Here is a 17,546-nt window from a genome sequence, read left to right as displayed (position 1 = left end):
GGTTAAGTCATTGCCATCATCATCATTTATACCAATGATTCTCAACCAGTGGTGGTTTTTGCCTCCCAGGGGGGACATTTGGCAGTGCCTGGAGATAATTTTAGTTGTCATGACTTAGGGGAAGCTACTAGCATTTAGCGGGTTAGAGTGCAGGAGTCGCTAAAATTCCCACAATGTACAAAGAATTAACAGATCGAAAAAAACAATAGTGCTGAGGTTGAGAAACACTGATTTAACTTATTCTGTTGTTGGAAATGAAGTTTAAAGGCCAACAAACATTTTCAAAATGTTGCAAATAATGCTGTTAATCCTAACATTAACTCTCTATTTTCTAAGCTGCTGTTAAGCAAACTGTGAGTTACCAAGAATCAGAAATCTCTATAGATATGTAACTATGGGGTGGGAAAAGTTTCTGAAGGAATAAGGAAATATATAAGGCAACAAGAGTGTTATACAACATAGACTAAGAAGATGAAATAGAAGATACTGGACAAACACTAATGGGAACAGGGACTGAGCAAGAAGAGGGGTATCTCAAGAACCTGATTTTAAGTCTCCTGTTCCCCTTCCCACCCCCACCCTGGGCTCTGGTGGGTTTATAACTTTTTAGTTAATTTCAAACTTTAAATGAGTGAGTGAAAAGTTATCCAAACATCATGTATGAGTTTTTGAAAGCTGTAAAAATTAATATTGCATTACATAATAACTATAGATTATTGCCTTAAAAATCATATATTTCATATTGAGGCATTTCCATTTGTGAATTTAGTGAAGATTTGAGGCTGGAAAAATGCAGGGCATTGAGTGATGCCACTTATTAATGTACTCTTATGCCTTTCTGCCTTTACAGTTTTTAACTAAAATGTTCTTGAGTGATGACATTCTAGTTATGTTAACCTTATGGAAAGTACTTTTAATATCATCAAGCCTGAAAAGGTCCTCTAATTTCCTACTTAAGACAAGATTGGTTCTTCCATACTTTGTGGAAATCTCATAGAATTCAGAATTAGAAGACTGAGCTCTAGAGTAAACATAATCTCATAATCTCTCTGAGCAGGTTTCCTTTTCTAGAAAGTGTTATGAGGAACAAATGACTATGTGTATGAATAATGTCTGTTTATCATTTATTCTTGAAAACCATGATATGAAAAAGGTAAAGCAAAGGGTTTGAGAGACACAAATTTGAGCCCACTTCATTTTGATTTTGCTGTAGTTGTTTAAGATCTCTGAGCCTCAGTTTCTGCAGCAGTTAAATGGAGATGAGAATTCATACACATAGTTAAAATACCCAGTGGAGTGCTTCCTAGGTCTTGTCACTTAAATATAACCTTTCCTCCCCTGCTCACAAGAACAGGCATGACACACTTAAAACAATCTAAAGCTGTATATAAAAGTCTGACTTGCAAAATAAATACTTTAAAATTAGTCTCTTTAGCACCTCCAGTGGATTTATGTTTGTTCATATTTATGTGTTTATATTCATCTGTGGCAAAACTGAAAAGGATCATTGTATCTATAATTTCTACAGTGAAATAATCATGAACATAAAAGTATCATTAGATTAGGTGTTTTTTTTTTTTAAAGATTTTATTTATTTATTTGACAGAGAGACACAGTGAGAGAGGGAACACAAGCAGGGGGAGTGGAAGAGGGAGAAGGAGGCCTCCCGCAGAGCAGGGAGCCCGACGCGGGGCTCGATCCCAGGACCCTGGGATCATGACCTGAACCGAAGGCAAACGCTTAACAACTGAGCCACCGAGGCGCCCCTAGATTAGGTGCTTTTATGAAGATTTTTATTTGAAGTTATTTCCATGTCTTGATAGTTCTTGGTAGTAATGTAGCCCGTAATCAATTGATTTTTCTTGGCCCATCCTGCTGCCTTCATCATGATGGGCTTGGTCTGTCCAATCCTCTCAATGTGCCCTCCTTCCTGGTGCCTTCTCTTACATTCCTAACTAAACATGGGATGTGCTCTGCTCCAATGCTTCTCAACTTATATTATCACTTGGCACTTATCAACAGACTGCTTTGTTGTAGATATTTGAGTGGCATATTTCACTAGAAAATTAGAAGTCTCTTTGTGTTAAAGACTGCTTGTTCATCATTACTCTCCACACAGTAGTATAGTGACCTATACTTATTATGCAATTAAATACTCAATGCACATTTAATGAACATGCAAATTGTGCTATAATGTGTTTTAACCTAGATTCTATAACTGTGGGATTTAATGTCCTACATTCATCTAATTAAAATGCATCTGCTACTATACATATTAGACATTATATATGTATACATTTTAATTTTTGTTTTCTTTGGATGTCACCACTAGAATGGGAGACCTTAAAGCCAAGAGGGTATGTCTTATATGTTTGTTCATATTTATTTTCCCATTAACTACTGAGCATCGAAAAGATCTCTTTAGTGAATTAAACTATGTTCTATAGAAGTCATTGAATTCAGGCTTTATAGATTCCCTCCAACTGGGGCAATATCACATATATATATTCTAACAGTGAACTGATTTGAAAAGAGGAGAAAAGATAGAAAGCGAAGATGTATTATTGAACACCTACTCTGTACAAAGCAAAATACAAAGTGCTTTGTACTTAAAATTGATATTGGCTTGTTTTCTCATTCAAATAGTGCTCAATACAGATTCAAAGAATGATACTGTCCATGGGTAAGAGTTAATATAGTTTACTTGTTAAGATCACATTTACTATGAACCATCAAAATATATCAACTGATCGATAAAAACATTTTCCAAATAGAGTCTGAGTTTGTAGGTAATGGAATGGAAAGATACTTTTATATCTATTGGTAAAAATTATGTGCACTGCAGCCATCTAATGAAATAGTTAATGAACACTCACTGTCTGTATCTTTTATTTTACAATATAGCTGGCAAAGCTAATGCTTTTAGATCCTTCTGAATTAGTGAAAGAAGAAATAGACTCCTACATCTGGAGAAATGTGGTTTGCAGCTTTGTTCTGATTTCTGTATCTAGTGCCAGGTATCCATCACCTGGGTGGGGTGTTGTTTTGGTAAAATAGAATCTCATTACTTACTCTCAAAAAAATGTTCTATTTCAGAACAATGCTATTGTTAATGGAACTCTGATTTTAGGGACCAAATGCCAAGAATGTTTTTAAACACACTGTTATCCTTCCCATCAATTTAGATCAGCCAGACATAACATATGTGAGAAGTTATCTAAATTTTTCAGCAATAAAACTGAGATGATGAAAGCTTTGCTTCCCCTTAGGTATCATCCAGTATTGGTAACCAAGTTGTTTTCATTCTTTCTTTTTTATTGTTTAAGGCTGGAGAACATTAGCCTTGTGATACTTGCCAAAGTTCTACAGCATCATTGTTTGAGATTCACCATATGTGTCTTTGATCCCTGCCCAGTAGGTACCTTGGCTACATGCCAGTTTGGCACTTACTACTATTACTATTTTGATTTTTTCACTTGCTTCTGATTTTATCCATGCTGTCATCATACAAACCCTTAAATACCCATCTTTGGGACCAAAGGGACTCACAAAATAACCTGTTTTAACTGGACATTTCTCCCCAAGAACTTGCCACTTGAGAGGATTGATAGTGGTCAATCTACCTAATTTTGGGTTGACTGGTCTCTGGAATACAAACCCAACCCCATTCTGTTTTTGAGAGACTTTGTTTAGGATATAGGCAATGCACAACTATGTAATTTATTGTTGTCATTTTATATGGAGAAGAGATAGGGAGAAGGATGGGAGTGGGTAATGAGAACATATGGCTTCAGTCTAGTTTTCTTTCTTATAGATTCAATAAAATATCAGAACTCTACTGTAAGTTTCTCAGGTTCTCCAAGTTACACTTAATGTTCTCAGTTCAGTTCACCATCTCCTGGATTCTACCTTTACTTTACTAGAGGTGACCAGAACTCCAGGAACTGAACAATATGTGCAAACACAGTAATCATAAAAAACAATTTCAAGTTAGAATTCTGATAAATATGGGGGACTAAGCTGATGTGAGATATTTCTGTCCCTCTCCTCAGACACTGATATCAAGGATGTACCCAGGGACTAAATATTGCCAAGAAGCCCACAGGAGGGTACAGGTCTTTATAGCCAGAGGTTGGGCTTTTATCACATGGGAATGGGATATCCAATGAGCATCTGAGAAAGGGAGCTAATTGAGCCAAGATCAGTTCCATGTATATGAGATGGAAAAGGTTCGCCTGAGCGTGTGAGTGGGAAATGGAATTCCCTGCAAGAAAACTGAAGCCAAATTCCATTGTGCATGGTTTTAAGTTCCAGGTTCATAATATCCTTATGGTACCCCAAGCTAAGATGTTAACAAAAAATGAATCCCAGAGTTGTCAAACCAAACTCACTGGAAATCCCAGCCAAGCCAAAGTGAAGCCATTCTTTAGGGGGTGTACCAATAACCCGTACAAGATCCCCATAGGAAAAAAAAAAGAAAAAAAGCCTTGGGACACCTGGGTGGCTCAGTCGGTTAAGCATCTGCCTTCTGCTCAGGTCATGATCCCAGGGTCCTGGGATCGAGTCCCACATCGGGCTCCTTGCTAAGCGGGGAGCCTGCTTCTCCCCCTGCCTGCTACTCCCCCTGCTTGTGCTCGCTCTTTCTGTCAAATAAATAAAATCTTAAAAAGAAAGCCTTCACCAAGGATAAACTCATATTAGTAAATTACCAAGCACATGAGGAAATGCTGTATATATGAAACCAAACTTTGTTAAAAACAAAAATAGAAATTGACAGAAACACAACCATCATGGAAGATTTCCACTACCGTGCTGTTTTTGGAAGATTAGACAATTATTTATACAAACATTCATATCATATTCTAGCTATTCATCTCCCTTTCAAAAATAAGTAAAAGGTTATGCTTTAGAAGATGATTAAAATGATTCTGATTATATATGTATATATGAATATTGCATAGCCATTAGCATAATAGTTTGAAAGAACTTCAGTTTTATTTATTTTTTTTTAATTTTTTTAATTTATTTTTTTATTATGTTAATCCCCATACATTACATCATTAGTTTTAGATGAAGTGTTCCATGATTCATTGTTTGTGCATAACACCCAGTGCTCCATGCAGAATGTGCCCTCCTCAATACCCACCACCAGGCTAACCCATCCTCCCAACCCCCTCCCCTCTAGAACCCTCAGTTTGTTTTTCAGAGTCCATCGTCTCTCATGAAGAACTTCAGTTTTAAATGAAAAGGGCAGAATAAAAAGCAGAGATAGAAAAATGTTAATTTATTTTCTCTCTGAGAGAAAATATGTTAAAATATTTCTAGCATTAGAATGATGGCTGATTTCATTGATATCTTCATGAATCTTTTGTGTTTCCCAAAATGTGTATAATATGGAACAAAATTCGAATGATAGTACAACACGGGAGAGCCCTGAAATTTTGAGAACTGCAAATACTTTGATATTTCTGGAGTTAAGAACAAGTTGGAAATGGACAGGAGATGAGACTGGAAAGATAACTAAGAGTCTCCTCAAGACAACTTGGGTGTCATTTTAATAAACTTCTCTGCAAAATTATGAGAAATCTCTAAGAATTTTAAGCTTAGAAATATTGATCAGATACATATTTTCAAAAATTGCTCAGGCTATACAGTGTGATATTAGAATGCAAAATAAAACAGAGAGCCAGACCACTGTAGTAATAATAGCTAAATTTTATTGGGTGCTTACTATGTGCCAGAGACCATGTGTTGATCACTTTATATATTCTAACTCATTTCATCTTGCAACAGCTCTGTCAGGTAGGAAACCTTCTCATCACCCTCCTAAACATAAGGAAACAGAGGCTAAAGAACTTGCTGAAGGTTGTTCAGTTTGTAACTGGTGGAACCAGGCTCCCATCTCGGGTAATCTAAAACCACGGTGAGGGCTCTCCCTTACTATGCTATGGTGGTGCCTTTCAAAAAGAAAAGAAATGTGGCAGAGAGAAGTCAATAGGAGAACAGAGAGAGAAAATGGATGGGTCGAAGATGTTAATTAACATCTCTTCTTGGGAGATTGGATTTTTGGTAGGAGCTTAAGGAGGGAAGGGAGTCAAGAACAATTCAGGAAAGACAGGTACATGTGAATGTTTTGAATGAAAAGTTATTTATATTCACTAGAGGAAACAGGAAATTTAATTCCTTTTAATTTGCAATGATTTTTTGTATCTTCTTATATTTGAATGATTGAAATGCAATGAAATAGAAATGGCTTAGTCCTGATGCATAATGAGAGTGGTATAGAGTGCAGATCACCATATGCCACACACTTTGTGATTTTTAACACGTATTTCCTATACTGCTCTGATGGAGCTCAAGTTTCTTAACCTGCGTATGGGGAGAAAGAGCTACATTGCCCACCACATGGATTTACTGTATGTACTCTGATTTCATTTAGAGCTTTCTCGATTTGCATTAACAGGGGTACAGATCAAAATTTCATTCTAATGATAAAAAGAAAGATATACGCTAATGTAACTTTTCAAATTTATACATTTTCAGCATTCACAATTAACTTTAACATCAAACTGTACCTTCCAGCAAAAGCCCATCTATTTTCACTCCTTTTCATTTGTGAGAGTAAACATTCTTAAGATATTTGGTCCTTATTATTGTTAATGATTTTTGTATTTACAGGAATTATAGTTTAAATTTTTGATATTATAGCATTTTCCATATGAAAGGCATTAATGCCTTAAGTAAGTCTGTGTCAACAAATATTTTCATATTTATGTCTTTTATGAAAAAAAAAAAAACCACTATATTACTTTGGTGAACTAACTGGGATATGATATTTTCTGAAGACCTTCCTATTTAGAGAACTATTAAGCAGTAAAGTTTACTTCTAGGTGTTCTTTATGCAAAGGAACGTATAATATTTGGCTTATCTCAAAAGTCATATTCTGCAAAAACTTAGACTTCACTAATAAATGTCAAAACTATTTCAAGTTTTGAAGGACTGACTCCATTCTGAAGGTTACCTTGTTTACTGTTGTTCAAATTGGTCCTTTTAAATTCTTTCAGAAACTATGTTCCCTGTTACAGTATTACAACAGGGAGAGGAAAAAAAGATAACAGGCATTGGTGCAACCTGAATGCATTTCAGTTGTGGAGGAAAAATAATTAACAGTTGAGCTCTGCTAAAAACAACATAGAATAGATTTAGCCCTATGAGTACACACCTATAAAATAGTCACTTTCAGGTAAATAATAATTGGAATTTTTTGTGTGTGCTTTAGGAGTTTTAAAGGCATCCAATACTTGCATGACTTCACTTTGGCAGCTCAGGGCATGTTCTCCAAGTTAACCCTCCTTGGTCAAAGCTGTGAGGTCTAAGATCCCCTTATCCTCTTTGCCCTTTCCAGTGCTGTTCCACTGAGGATCTACATGATACCTCCCTCATTCTTTGTCTTTTTCTGTCCTTAGATGCTTTATTTCTATTGCTGGTGGAAGTCTCATCACTCTCCCAAGTAGTAATGATTATTTCCTTATTCTGGGTGTTAAATTCCTTCTAAGTGTGTTATACTATGTTTTACAAGATAATCTTTGGATCCTTTCATCTGGTTGTACAACATCAGCCAGCTTCTGATTTGTTTGCTGCAGCAACCAGTAGAACTGACTGGTATGCCTGGCCATGAACCCTTGGCTGCACAAGACTGGTCTTTGTTTTTTGTTTTTTTAAGATTTTATTTATTTGTTAGAGAGCACAAGCAGAGGGGAGCCCAAGGCAGAGGGAGAAGCAGGCTCCCCGCTGAGCAAGGAGCTAAGAATTCACGAATACACTGTTGATGGTATGGAAGGTAATACCACTACACACTTTTGTTGTTGTATAACAATGGCCATGAAATCCATGGCTAGCACTCAATCCCAGGACCCTGGGATCATGACCAGAGCCCAAGCCAGACGCTTAAACCACTGAGCCACCCAGATGTCCCAAGACTGTTCTTGATGAATGTCTATTCAGTTGCAAGCTGCTGAGCCCACTCTGAAAAGTTTTAGTGTGGGTCCAGGTGATGTACCTGTGCCTGTGAACGAGAGGAGGTAAGGAAACGGTCTGTTCCAGGACCATCCCTTCCACACCAAAGATTACTCCTACTCTAATATCCTAAGGATTTATGTAGCATTTTTAGTTCCAATGAATTTAGCCTTTAGGGCTTCAACAGTTTTGAGCCATGCATCTCTTAAGCAACTTCATTCCAGTTCAGTGCTTAACTTGTAGTACCAACTTAATGACAATTTACTGACTTATCTGTGACATCTCCCCCAGTGTAGTACTTTGTATATTTTCTTCTTTATTAGGCTGTGTTTTAAGCTTGCAAATGAGCTCAACATATTTTAAAATCGAGCTTACTGTTGTCAAGCACAAACTCAAGTGAGTTCGATGCTGGACAAATCTACATTAAGCATGAAAGTCTGCAGCTGGAAATGAGCAAACTCACCGGCACTAAAACGCATGCGCCCTTCCCTTTATTTACACCCTTTCTCTTAGGATCTGAACCAGGTGAGAAGTCGGTAAGTGGGGCGTGTGCAGAGAGCCCCGCAAGCTCAGCGCAGTAAGGAAAATGAGCCACACCTGAACATCCTTGGGCTCAGTTCCTTTTCTTCTCGGTTCCGCCTGCTGCGGACGCCCGCCGCAGGTGCCTCCCGCACTCCCTGCCCCGGGCGCCGCCGCGAGTGTGGCCCGCTCCCCACCATCTCGGCGCCGACGCAGTGCGCGGAGCAGGGCTGGTGCTCGCCGCCCGTGGCCCGGAGGGGCGCGCTCTGGGCTGGCGCGGCTCGCTCCGCATCCCTCTCCTCCCGGCTCCTGGCGCCCTCCTATCTCCGTCTGCAGTCCCAGGCCCTGCCATGGGGAATGTGCCATCTGCGGTGAAGCACTGCCTCAGCTACCAGCAGCTTCTCCGGGAGCATCTCTGGATCGGGGATTCAGTGGCTGGGGCACTCGACCCTGCGCAGGTACCACCTCGCGGCCCAGGGTGTCCCCACCCTTTTGCACACAGCCGGCTGGTCTCTCTCCCTGTTGTGTCACCACCGCACCGCAGGGCCCTCCCTGCAGCAGTTCCGTCTTGTTAGGCCTCACCTCCTAAAAGGTTCCCCATCATCTCTGTGCTGTGAACATGTAGACCCGCCTCTATAGCTCAGACCCAGCAAAGTCCCTACCTGTGGCCTTTTGCGGGACGCCTAAAGGAAACTGCTTCTTCTCTGTTTTCCCCTTGGAGGGGCTGCATTATAGAATATGCGTATCTCTTGGCTTTCCGCCAGGGATAGTGCCTTTATTTTCAGTTCCTTCCCTGTACCGTGTAACAAAGGGGACAATGTGTGGCAGAAAGAGGAATGAATCCAACATATACGGCTAGGAAAACATCGTAGGGTGAAATTATCTAGCATATCATTAATTATCCCTAATGTATTTATGCTTCAACACACTTGAATAAGCTTGAAAAAGATTGTAAATAACAGCAATTTCAAACCAAAATTGATGCCCCTGTGATTCCTGAATGCTTTAAGACAATAGGCAACTTAATTGGATCCACGTGTTTGCAGCTTAATGCATTCTCAAACAAATGTCAGGTAAATGAAAAAAGAAATTTGCTTTTCCTTTAAAAGAGCTCAAAATTTAAAATTTCACCAAGTAGTAACAGTGACGATTGTTATGTGAATGTTAAAGCATGGAAAAATGAAGGGGCAGTATAAGGGTTTCACTCTTTTTTGATTTTTTTTTTGCTGGATGCAAAAATGTTTATCCCTGATTCATCTTGTGAACAGCATAATAACTTGGGTTAATTATAATATTTCAGTGGGTAAACATAATTTGACTATGTGGCTTTAAATCAGCTCTTCTAATACTAGGTATCCATTTTTCCTGTAGTTTTACATTTAGTGTATTCTCAGCTTAGTGTATCAGTATGTGAAATTGTGATCTTAGTTCTACAAATAGGAATTCAGCATTTGTGGATTCTTTCAAAACCAATCAGAAGATACATTGCTCCTCATTACTTAAAAGATGGTCATGGTCATCTGGCTTGAAGCCTGTTGCTGAAAATGCATGAGAGGGAAAGATTCTTCTCATATATTCGCATGTCTATTTAATTTTTCTGCATTCTAATTTGATTTTTTGCTATTATAACTTTGCTTTTATAACTTTTTTTTAAACTTTCATATTCAGTCTGTTAGAGAATCAGGAATCCTCTTTTCTTCCGTAACTCTGAGACTTTACGTGATGTTTGTTGCTGTGTTAACATTGTATTTCTCTCCCTCATGTTCTGGTTTTGTGAGCTGTGGGGGCAGTGATGGAGACTAGGCTGCTACTTGAGACTGTCTACTTTGCCCTGTTAAGAAGTGGAAGCGGGTCGTCAAAAATGACAAGGAGTGTGAGAAACAGCTATACCTTCACTAAATAGTGACTTCTTCCCCTGACTTCTTTGCCTGGGAAACTCTTACTCATTTTTCAAACACAGCTTAAATGTTACTTCCTTTAACCAACTCTTTGCTCCACCCAGAGTTAATGCCCCATTTCTGTGCTTCCATGGCATTTTATGCATCATTCTGTTTCAGTCCCACTCGTTGAATTGTAGTTTTTTATATCTTGCCTTATTTGAACTCCGCACCATTGACATCCCACACTTGACTCATTGAAGTTGATCTTCTTTGGCATCTGTTTAATAACACCTGTAACTGCTTTAAGCCCTACGGAGTCTCTGGTTCCTTGGTCTGGCACCAGACGGACTCAGTGGCCTATCGCTGTCTGGTAATTGACCAGGTTCCTCATGACTTTGTATCCACACTCACGGTTTCAGTTACTGTTTATATATTTGTGTTCTCCAGATTTATATTCCTATCTCCTTCTTAGGCTCCAGTCCTGATGTTCAGCTGCTCACTGGACATAATCACTTGGATATTTCAAAAGCAATTCAAACTCAACATTTCCAAAATTGGATTCACATTCTCCTTCCTTCAACCCCAGACCTTCTCCAGTATTTGCTATCTCAGGAAACCATCACAATCTGTTCGGTTCTATACGCCACAAGGCAAGAGCTCTTCATTTTCATTTCCCCACATCCAAAGTATCACTAAGTCCTGCAATTTTACCTCTTAAATTTCTCTCAAATCCATCTTTTTTTTCCAACTTTACTCCTACTATCAATTTTAAAATGGCATTTTCTCTCATGGACTACTAGATGATTGCAGTCCTTCTTCAACACCCATGTAGCCAGTTGGGAGATGTTCTCTATTTCAAATGGAATCCTGCTGACCCCCCATTTTATAGCCTTGTATGCATGTCTCTTATTTTTAGGAATGAATACCAAAACTTTCAATGTGTCTCTGAAGCTTTCCCTGTTATTTGCATTGCATCTCTCTGCAACATCATCTTAAGGTATTCTCTTGTTCTTGCCACTGTGGCCCTCTTTGAATTCTTTTTTTTTTAATATATATTTTTTAAGATTTTATTTATTTATTTGAGACAGAATGAGAGAGAGAGAGAGAGCACATGAGAGGGGGGAGGGTCAGAGGGAGAAGCAGGCTCCCTGCCGAGCAGGGAGCCCGATGCGGGACTCGATCCCGGGACTCCAGGATCATGACCTGAGCCGAAGGCAGTCGCTTAACCAACTGAGCCACCCAGGCGCCCTGACCCTCTTTGAATTCTCAATAATTCTTAATGTTTCCTCTGGAGCCATGGTCTTTGTTTTACCCTCTGCTGGGAAGACTATTTTTAACGAATTAACTTCTGTTCACCCTTCAGGTCTTAAATGTTACCTTCCCATGAACTCTTTCCCAGACTCTTAAGGCAAGCAGCTCTTGTTATCCTATATGGCTCAGTACACAGTTCATTATATATAATATGAATTACCTATTTTTGTGATTATTTGATGTCTAGTTCCCTACCAGAGTCTAGGCATCATAAAAGTAAGGGAAACACCCGCCATTCTCAGCAACTAACAGAATGTCTGGTTAGTCTTTCACGGCCAGTAAATACTTAATGAACAAATGAGTGAATGTTTATCTCCTGCTTATGGGGACCATGAAATTCTTCGTAGCACTTGCCAAATCAATGATTTGTACATTGTGGTACAATGATAAATATTCGTTAAGTGAATGCTAATGTGATGATAATGAATACTTGATGTCAATACAGTTTGGTCTTAGTGATAGAAGATGGATATTATTCCTGTTGGTGTCTTACCTTTTCATCTCACAGGAGTTAGGCTTTGAGGGAGAAGAGCTGAAAATGGATTCTGGGGTGTGTTGATGAGACAGCACAGTGCTTAACAAATCACTGTAAAATCTGGCAGAGAATCATGAGCAGGACCTCTGGAATTTGAAACAATTTGGTAACTGTTGGGACAGATAGAATATTCTATTTTGAAAGAATCCTGTGCTAGGCAATAGAAGATTGGGAACCTAGATCTTTTTCGGCTACCAATTCATCCTGTGAGTTTGTGCAGGCAATATCCTGGCTAGATCTTAAAATTTCAGTTTACATGTGAGAGATAATAATATATCCCTGATAAATTATTAGGATGAAAAATAAATACTGGGTGTGTGTATGTGTAAAAACAGACACACATACATTTGAAGTTTAACAATTTATTATCCAATACAAAATAGGTCAGTGTGAATAAAAGGTTTATTGTACCATAGCTCCACAAATTAAATTTTTTTTTTTAAGATTTTATTTATTTATTTGACAGAGAGACAGCGAGAGCAGGAACACAAGCAGGGGGAGGGGGAGGGAGCCCGATGCGGGGCTCGATCCCAGGACCCTGGGATCATGACCTGAGCTGAAGGCAGACGCTTAACGACTGAGCCACCCAGGCGCCCCTCACAAATTAAATTTTTGAGTCTCTAATTTTTTGCTAATGACACTGATTTTGCAGAAGATTCCTTTCAGAGACCAGGAGGTGAAAATTGATCATCCTCTGGTTCAAGCTGTCTTTTCAGGCCTGCTTTATTTTCTATGTTTGTCTCTGTTAAAATTGGTATATTTCAAGGTTTTGATTAAATGTAAGGTACCTGGTAAAGCAATTGCTTTCTGATTTGCAAGTGCTGCTAAAGCAGTAGCTACATTTTTTTCATTTATTAATACCCTGTGTGACAATAAAGTTCTCCAGGGCCTAAATTCTAATACAAGCAATATTTGAAATGCAGTAGATGTATAAAAGCAAAATTGTAGATTATGTGACATTAAACTTATAGTTATTGTACATTATATCCTGAATCCTTTAAGTTACATTTGCTCTCAGCAAAAATTATGATTCAAAGAAAGTATTTGGTATTAAAAGTTCTCAGGAATCTAACCTAAATATATTTCTGCATAAATTTAATCCGAGGATAATGTGACTGTATGCTTTTTAGTTTGCAGCTATGCAGTTGTTAGTACATTTACTAAATACTTTAGGATGACTGGAGAGGAATTTTCAGAAAAGAATCAAGGCATCATCCCACTGTTTTTTTTATTTGTCTCAAGTGTTCTTTTTCCCTTTTCCTCCTATTATGCTTTCCCCCCCTTTTTCTCCTTTTATAGCTTCTTTTGAGTGACCTATTTTTAGTCATTTTCCTCCACCAGAGCTTAATTATATACTGTTTTTACTATACTCTTTGTTGCTATGTATAAGATGTCAACACATGACCTGGACTTATTAAAATATTACATACATTGGTATCTTTGCAACTTATTAAACATGCAAATATAGTATTTTAGCTCCATTACTGACTTCTGCTTTTCATATTTTGTTGTATATGTTAATTTTATATTTGTCTATATGTATATAATTGATATACATTTTATATTTAGAATAGATTTTTTTCCTTTGGTCTTCCTTCCTTCCTTCATCTCCATTTTTCCATCTGAAATTATTTTCCTTCGGCTAGAAGTAGTTTTTTTCCTACATTCTTTAGTAAAAATCTGATGATTTTTTTCATTTTTGTTTGAAATTACATTTATTTTGATAAATGATGTACATAATTGTAAGTTAATACTGACCATGAATATATAGTCCACATAAAGAATTAAAATGCATGACAACAGCACAAAATGTAGATTTCTCAAGAGATGTAATGGAAGCCAGAGATAATGAAATGAACTTTTAGGCTTATTTTTGCTTCTTTGATGATAATGAGTCTTCTCATTGTCTTTGGTTTTTCACAGTATGACTATGATGTGTCTAGATTTAATTTTCTTTGCATTTGCCAGTGGTTTATAGCATTTTTTGGATCTATGGCTCCATGCTTTATTGGCTTTCATAGGTTTTAGAAAATTTTCAACCATTTCTCCTTAAGTATTGCTCTGTTTCTTTTTTAATCCCTCCACTTGGGCTTATCATTTGAAAAATCTTAGAACTTTCCCTGTGCTCCATCTAGTTCTTACACTCATTTTTGTCTTTTTCACCTTTTTTTCCTCCATGTTCAGTCTGAATATTTTCTTCTTGTATTCCATTTCACTAATTCTCTTCAGTTGTAATTTGCTGTTAATCTAATGTATTGAGTTTAATTTTATATTTTTGAGTTGATGCATTTCTATGTTGTTTTTCAAAACAATTTTTTTGTTCTTTGCCATAATTTTCCATCTTGTCATGAATTCTTGAGTATTTATCAGTATTAAGTTCTATGATAACTCCAATATTTGGATCTCTAGTGGGTCTTATTTATTTATGTATCTTTCCTCTTGGAATGCTTACTGATCTTTGTGTGTTAGACACCTGAAATGAAAATTATAGACCTAACTTGAGACACCTCAAATTATCCTTCTCCAGAAAGGGTTCTTTCCCCCCCCCCATTTACCTACTTCCCCTTGTTTGCCCTCCCTGCCCCACCTCCACCTCTGGCAACAATCTGTTCTCTGTATCTATGAGTTTGCTTTTTTTAGATTCCACATATAAATGATACCTCACTGTATTTGTCTTTCTCTGCCTGACTTATTTTGTTGAGCATAATGCCCTTAATGTCTATCCATCTTGTCACAAATGACAGGATTTTTTTTTATTTTAAAGCTAAAAAATATGCCTCTATATATCTACTACATCTTATTCATTCATCTGTTGATGGACACTAATGTTGGCTATTGTAAATGATGGTGCAGTGAACATGGGGGTGCAGGTACTTTTTAAATATAGTGATTTCCTTTGGATACTTAGAAGTGGAATTGCTGGATCATATGGCAGTTCTATTTTTAATTTTTGGAGGACCCTCCATACTGTTTTCCAAGGGGCTGCACCAATTTATGTTCCCACCAATGGTACAGGAGGGATCTCCCCTCTCCCCACACCATCCTTCACAACACTTATTTCTTGGATTTTTTAAAGTAGCTGTTCTAATAGTTGTGAGATGCAGAAAGGATTATCTTTAGCTTTTAGCAAATAGTATAAGGATAGCTTACCTTAAGCCAATCAGATGCTTAGCTGATTTGAGTCTGGGCCCACTGTACTTGTGAGGATTTGTCTTTTTCTCTTCACCCTTTCATTTTGTCACTGTTCAGGGGTTCTAACTGAAAAGCCTAGAGTGTTTACCAGGGTATCCCCTAGCTGGGACCTAAAATCAAAGTATTTTCTCCTCAGCCTCTAAGACTTCTAGAAGCTCTGATGATCTTCTCAACTGCTACTATTGAATTGGCAAATACTTCAAGAGGAAGTCATGATCAGTGTTGGTCTTACCACTTTGTTTTTCTTCTGCATATATATTTGGTATATTGGCCACTTAAGTACTCACTACCTTGGCAACTCTCTGAGGGTATCAGACAAGTGTTTTCATTAATATTTTGTCCAGATTTTCTGGTTGTTCTCAGAAATTCACTCTGAACAAGCTAGTTGAAATACTAACAATTTAAGAGGGAAAATGTAAGAAAACAAAACAATTATGCAATGTAATTGGAGTTGTAAAAATATGTTAATTTACCATATTACAAAAATTTTGAGGTAGTTACATTCCAGATAATATACAAACTGTTTAGAGTAACTATTTATCTTCCCAGCTTTATGAGATATAATTAACATATAGCATTGTATAAGTTTAAGGTGTACAGATTTGATACACTTACATATTGCACGATGATTACCACCTTAGCATTAGCTAGCATCTGAGTCCCATAACAGAATTTACAATTTCCTTTTTGGGGTGAGAAAATATAATACCTACATCCTTAGCAACTTTCAAGTATATAATGCAGTATTATTAACTATAATCACTATGCTATACATTAGATTTCCAGAACTTATTTGTCTTACAGCTGAGAGTTTGTATAGAATAACAATTTAAAACTCAAGGAATTCAAAGATTGGCTTTTTTATGAGAAACTACTACTTCATGGTAAAACAGACTATTCCAATGGTTTTCACTATAAATAAGAATTATGAAAGAAGAGATTTTAAAAATAAGTAAAATTATGCTCAACTTCAATATCTGGCTTTAGAGGAGCAATATACTATTTACTCCTTCTGTGTGACATAGTTCAGTAAAGTTTGTTGAATGAATCAATGAATGATTAAATGGATAGTCCCTTTATGGTATTTTGTGTCTATTGATAAAAGTTTATCTCAAATCTTTTGATTTTTTTTTTAATGACATGGAGTTGGTAAACAAATTTTATTGTCATTAACCTTTTCGTTTTAATCTTTTTCATTGCCTTAATTCATTCCTGGTTAATTCTTTCTCTTTCTTGGTAGAAATCAACATATTTTATCAGTTGATTTGAAAAGTATTTTGTAGGTTTGCAGATCCTCTCTTCTATATGTGTATGTTTGTATCTTTGAGCATATGTATGACGTGCTAACAACTGATTTCTATTTTTTGAAAAAAATCCTGCATTTCTGTTTTCTGAATTAACATTTTAATTTTCTTTATTTGAATATTTAGCTCATGTAATTTTAGTCATCTTAAAAATGCCTTAAGACCGTTCACATCCATTTCTCTGTCATTTTGCTTTAAATTGTGTCTCTTATAAGCTGAGCTGCTTATCTGATTGTCTCTATCCTTAATTAGGTGAATTTACCTTTAATTACATGTGATTATGTGTGACTCTTGATATGTTTATCCTATTTTCTGCCATATCTGTCAGCCTCACTCACCACTTTATATTTCTTATCTTTGAGGCTATTTATACTTTTTTGGTGTTCTTATTTTATATTTAAATTAATATGCTTGTTTGGAACAAAAGATGTATTTCACAGAGTGAACTTCTTCATATTAAGGAAAATGTCTGTTTCATTACTATTACACCATGGGTCCTCAGATAGCATGTTACCAGGTATATTGCCGTTCTCGAGACTCTCTTTGTTAACCTAAGATATCTCACAGGTAGGTGGAAGTAGAGTTCCAAAGACTTGTAGTACTGATGAAGCCTAAGATTTTAGTCACGGGCACAACAAAATTAGAAAGTTGAAAATATTTGTGGTCAGAATCGTAATAAGTGAGCAGTCACAAGCAGTAATAAGCCCTTCATATGACCATGTGAATTAATGGCTCAACTAAAGTAAAATCCAGTAAATTTCAGTGGAAATCAAATATTGGATAGAAGG

General features: G+C 37.0%; 1 protein-coding gene across 1 annotated transcript in view; it reads left to right on the top strand.

Annotated features, from left to right (window-relative positions):
• The first annotated feature begins 8,617 nt into the window (after positions 1 to 8,617).
• HMGCLL1 (3-hydroxy-3-methylglutaryl-CoA lyase like 1) overlaps positions 8,618 to 17,546 on the top strand; it is a 181,098-nt gene continuing 172,169 nt past the window's right edge. Inside the window, exon 1 of the mRNA XM_045867038.3 lies at positions 8,618 to 8,994. Within this exon, the coding sequence (XP_045722994.1) occupies positions 8,887 to 8,994 (108 nt within the window). The 5' untranslated portion in view covers positions 8,618 to 8,886. The remainder of the gene's footprint in view (positions 8,995 to 17,546) is intronic.

The sequence above is a fragment of the Mirounga angustirostris genome, unplaced genomic scaffold, assembly GCF_029215605.1.
Source record: "Mirounga angustirostris isolate CCGP_5_RB_7025 unplaced genomic scaffold, mMirAng1.0.hap1 SCAF_8, whole genome shotgun sequence".
Lineage (NCBI taxonomy): Eukaryota > Metazoa > Chordata > Mammalia > Carnivora > Phocidae > Mirounga > Mirounga angustirostris.
This window is presented reverse-complemented; position numbering and strand designations above follow the sequence as displayed.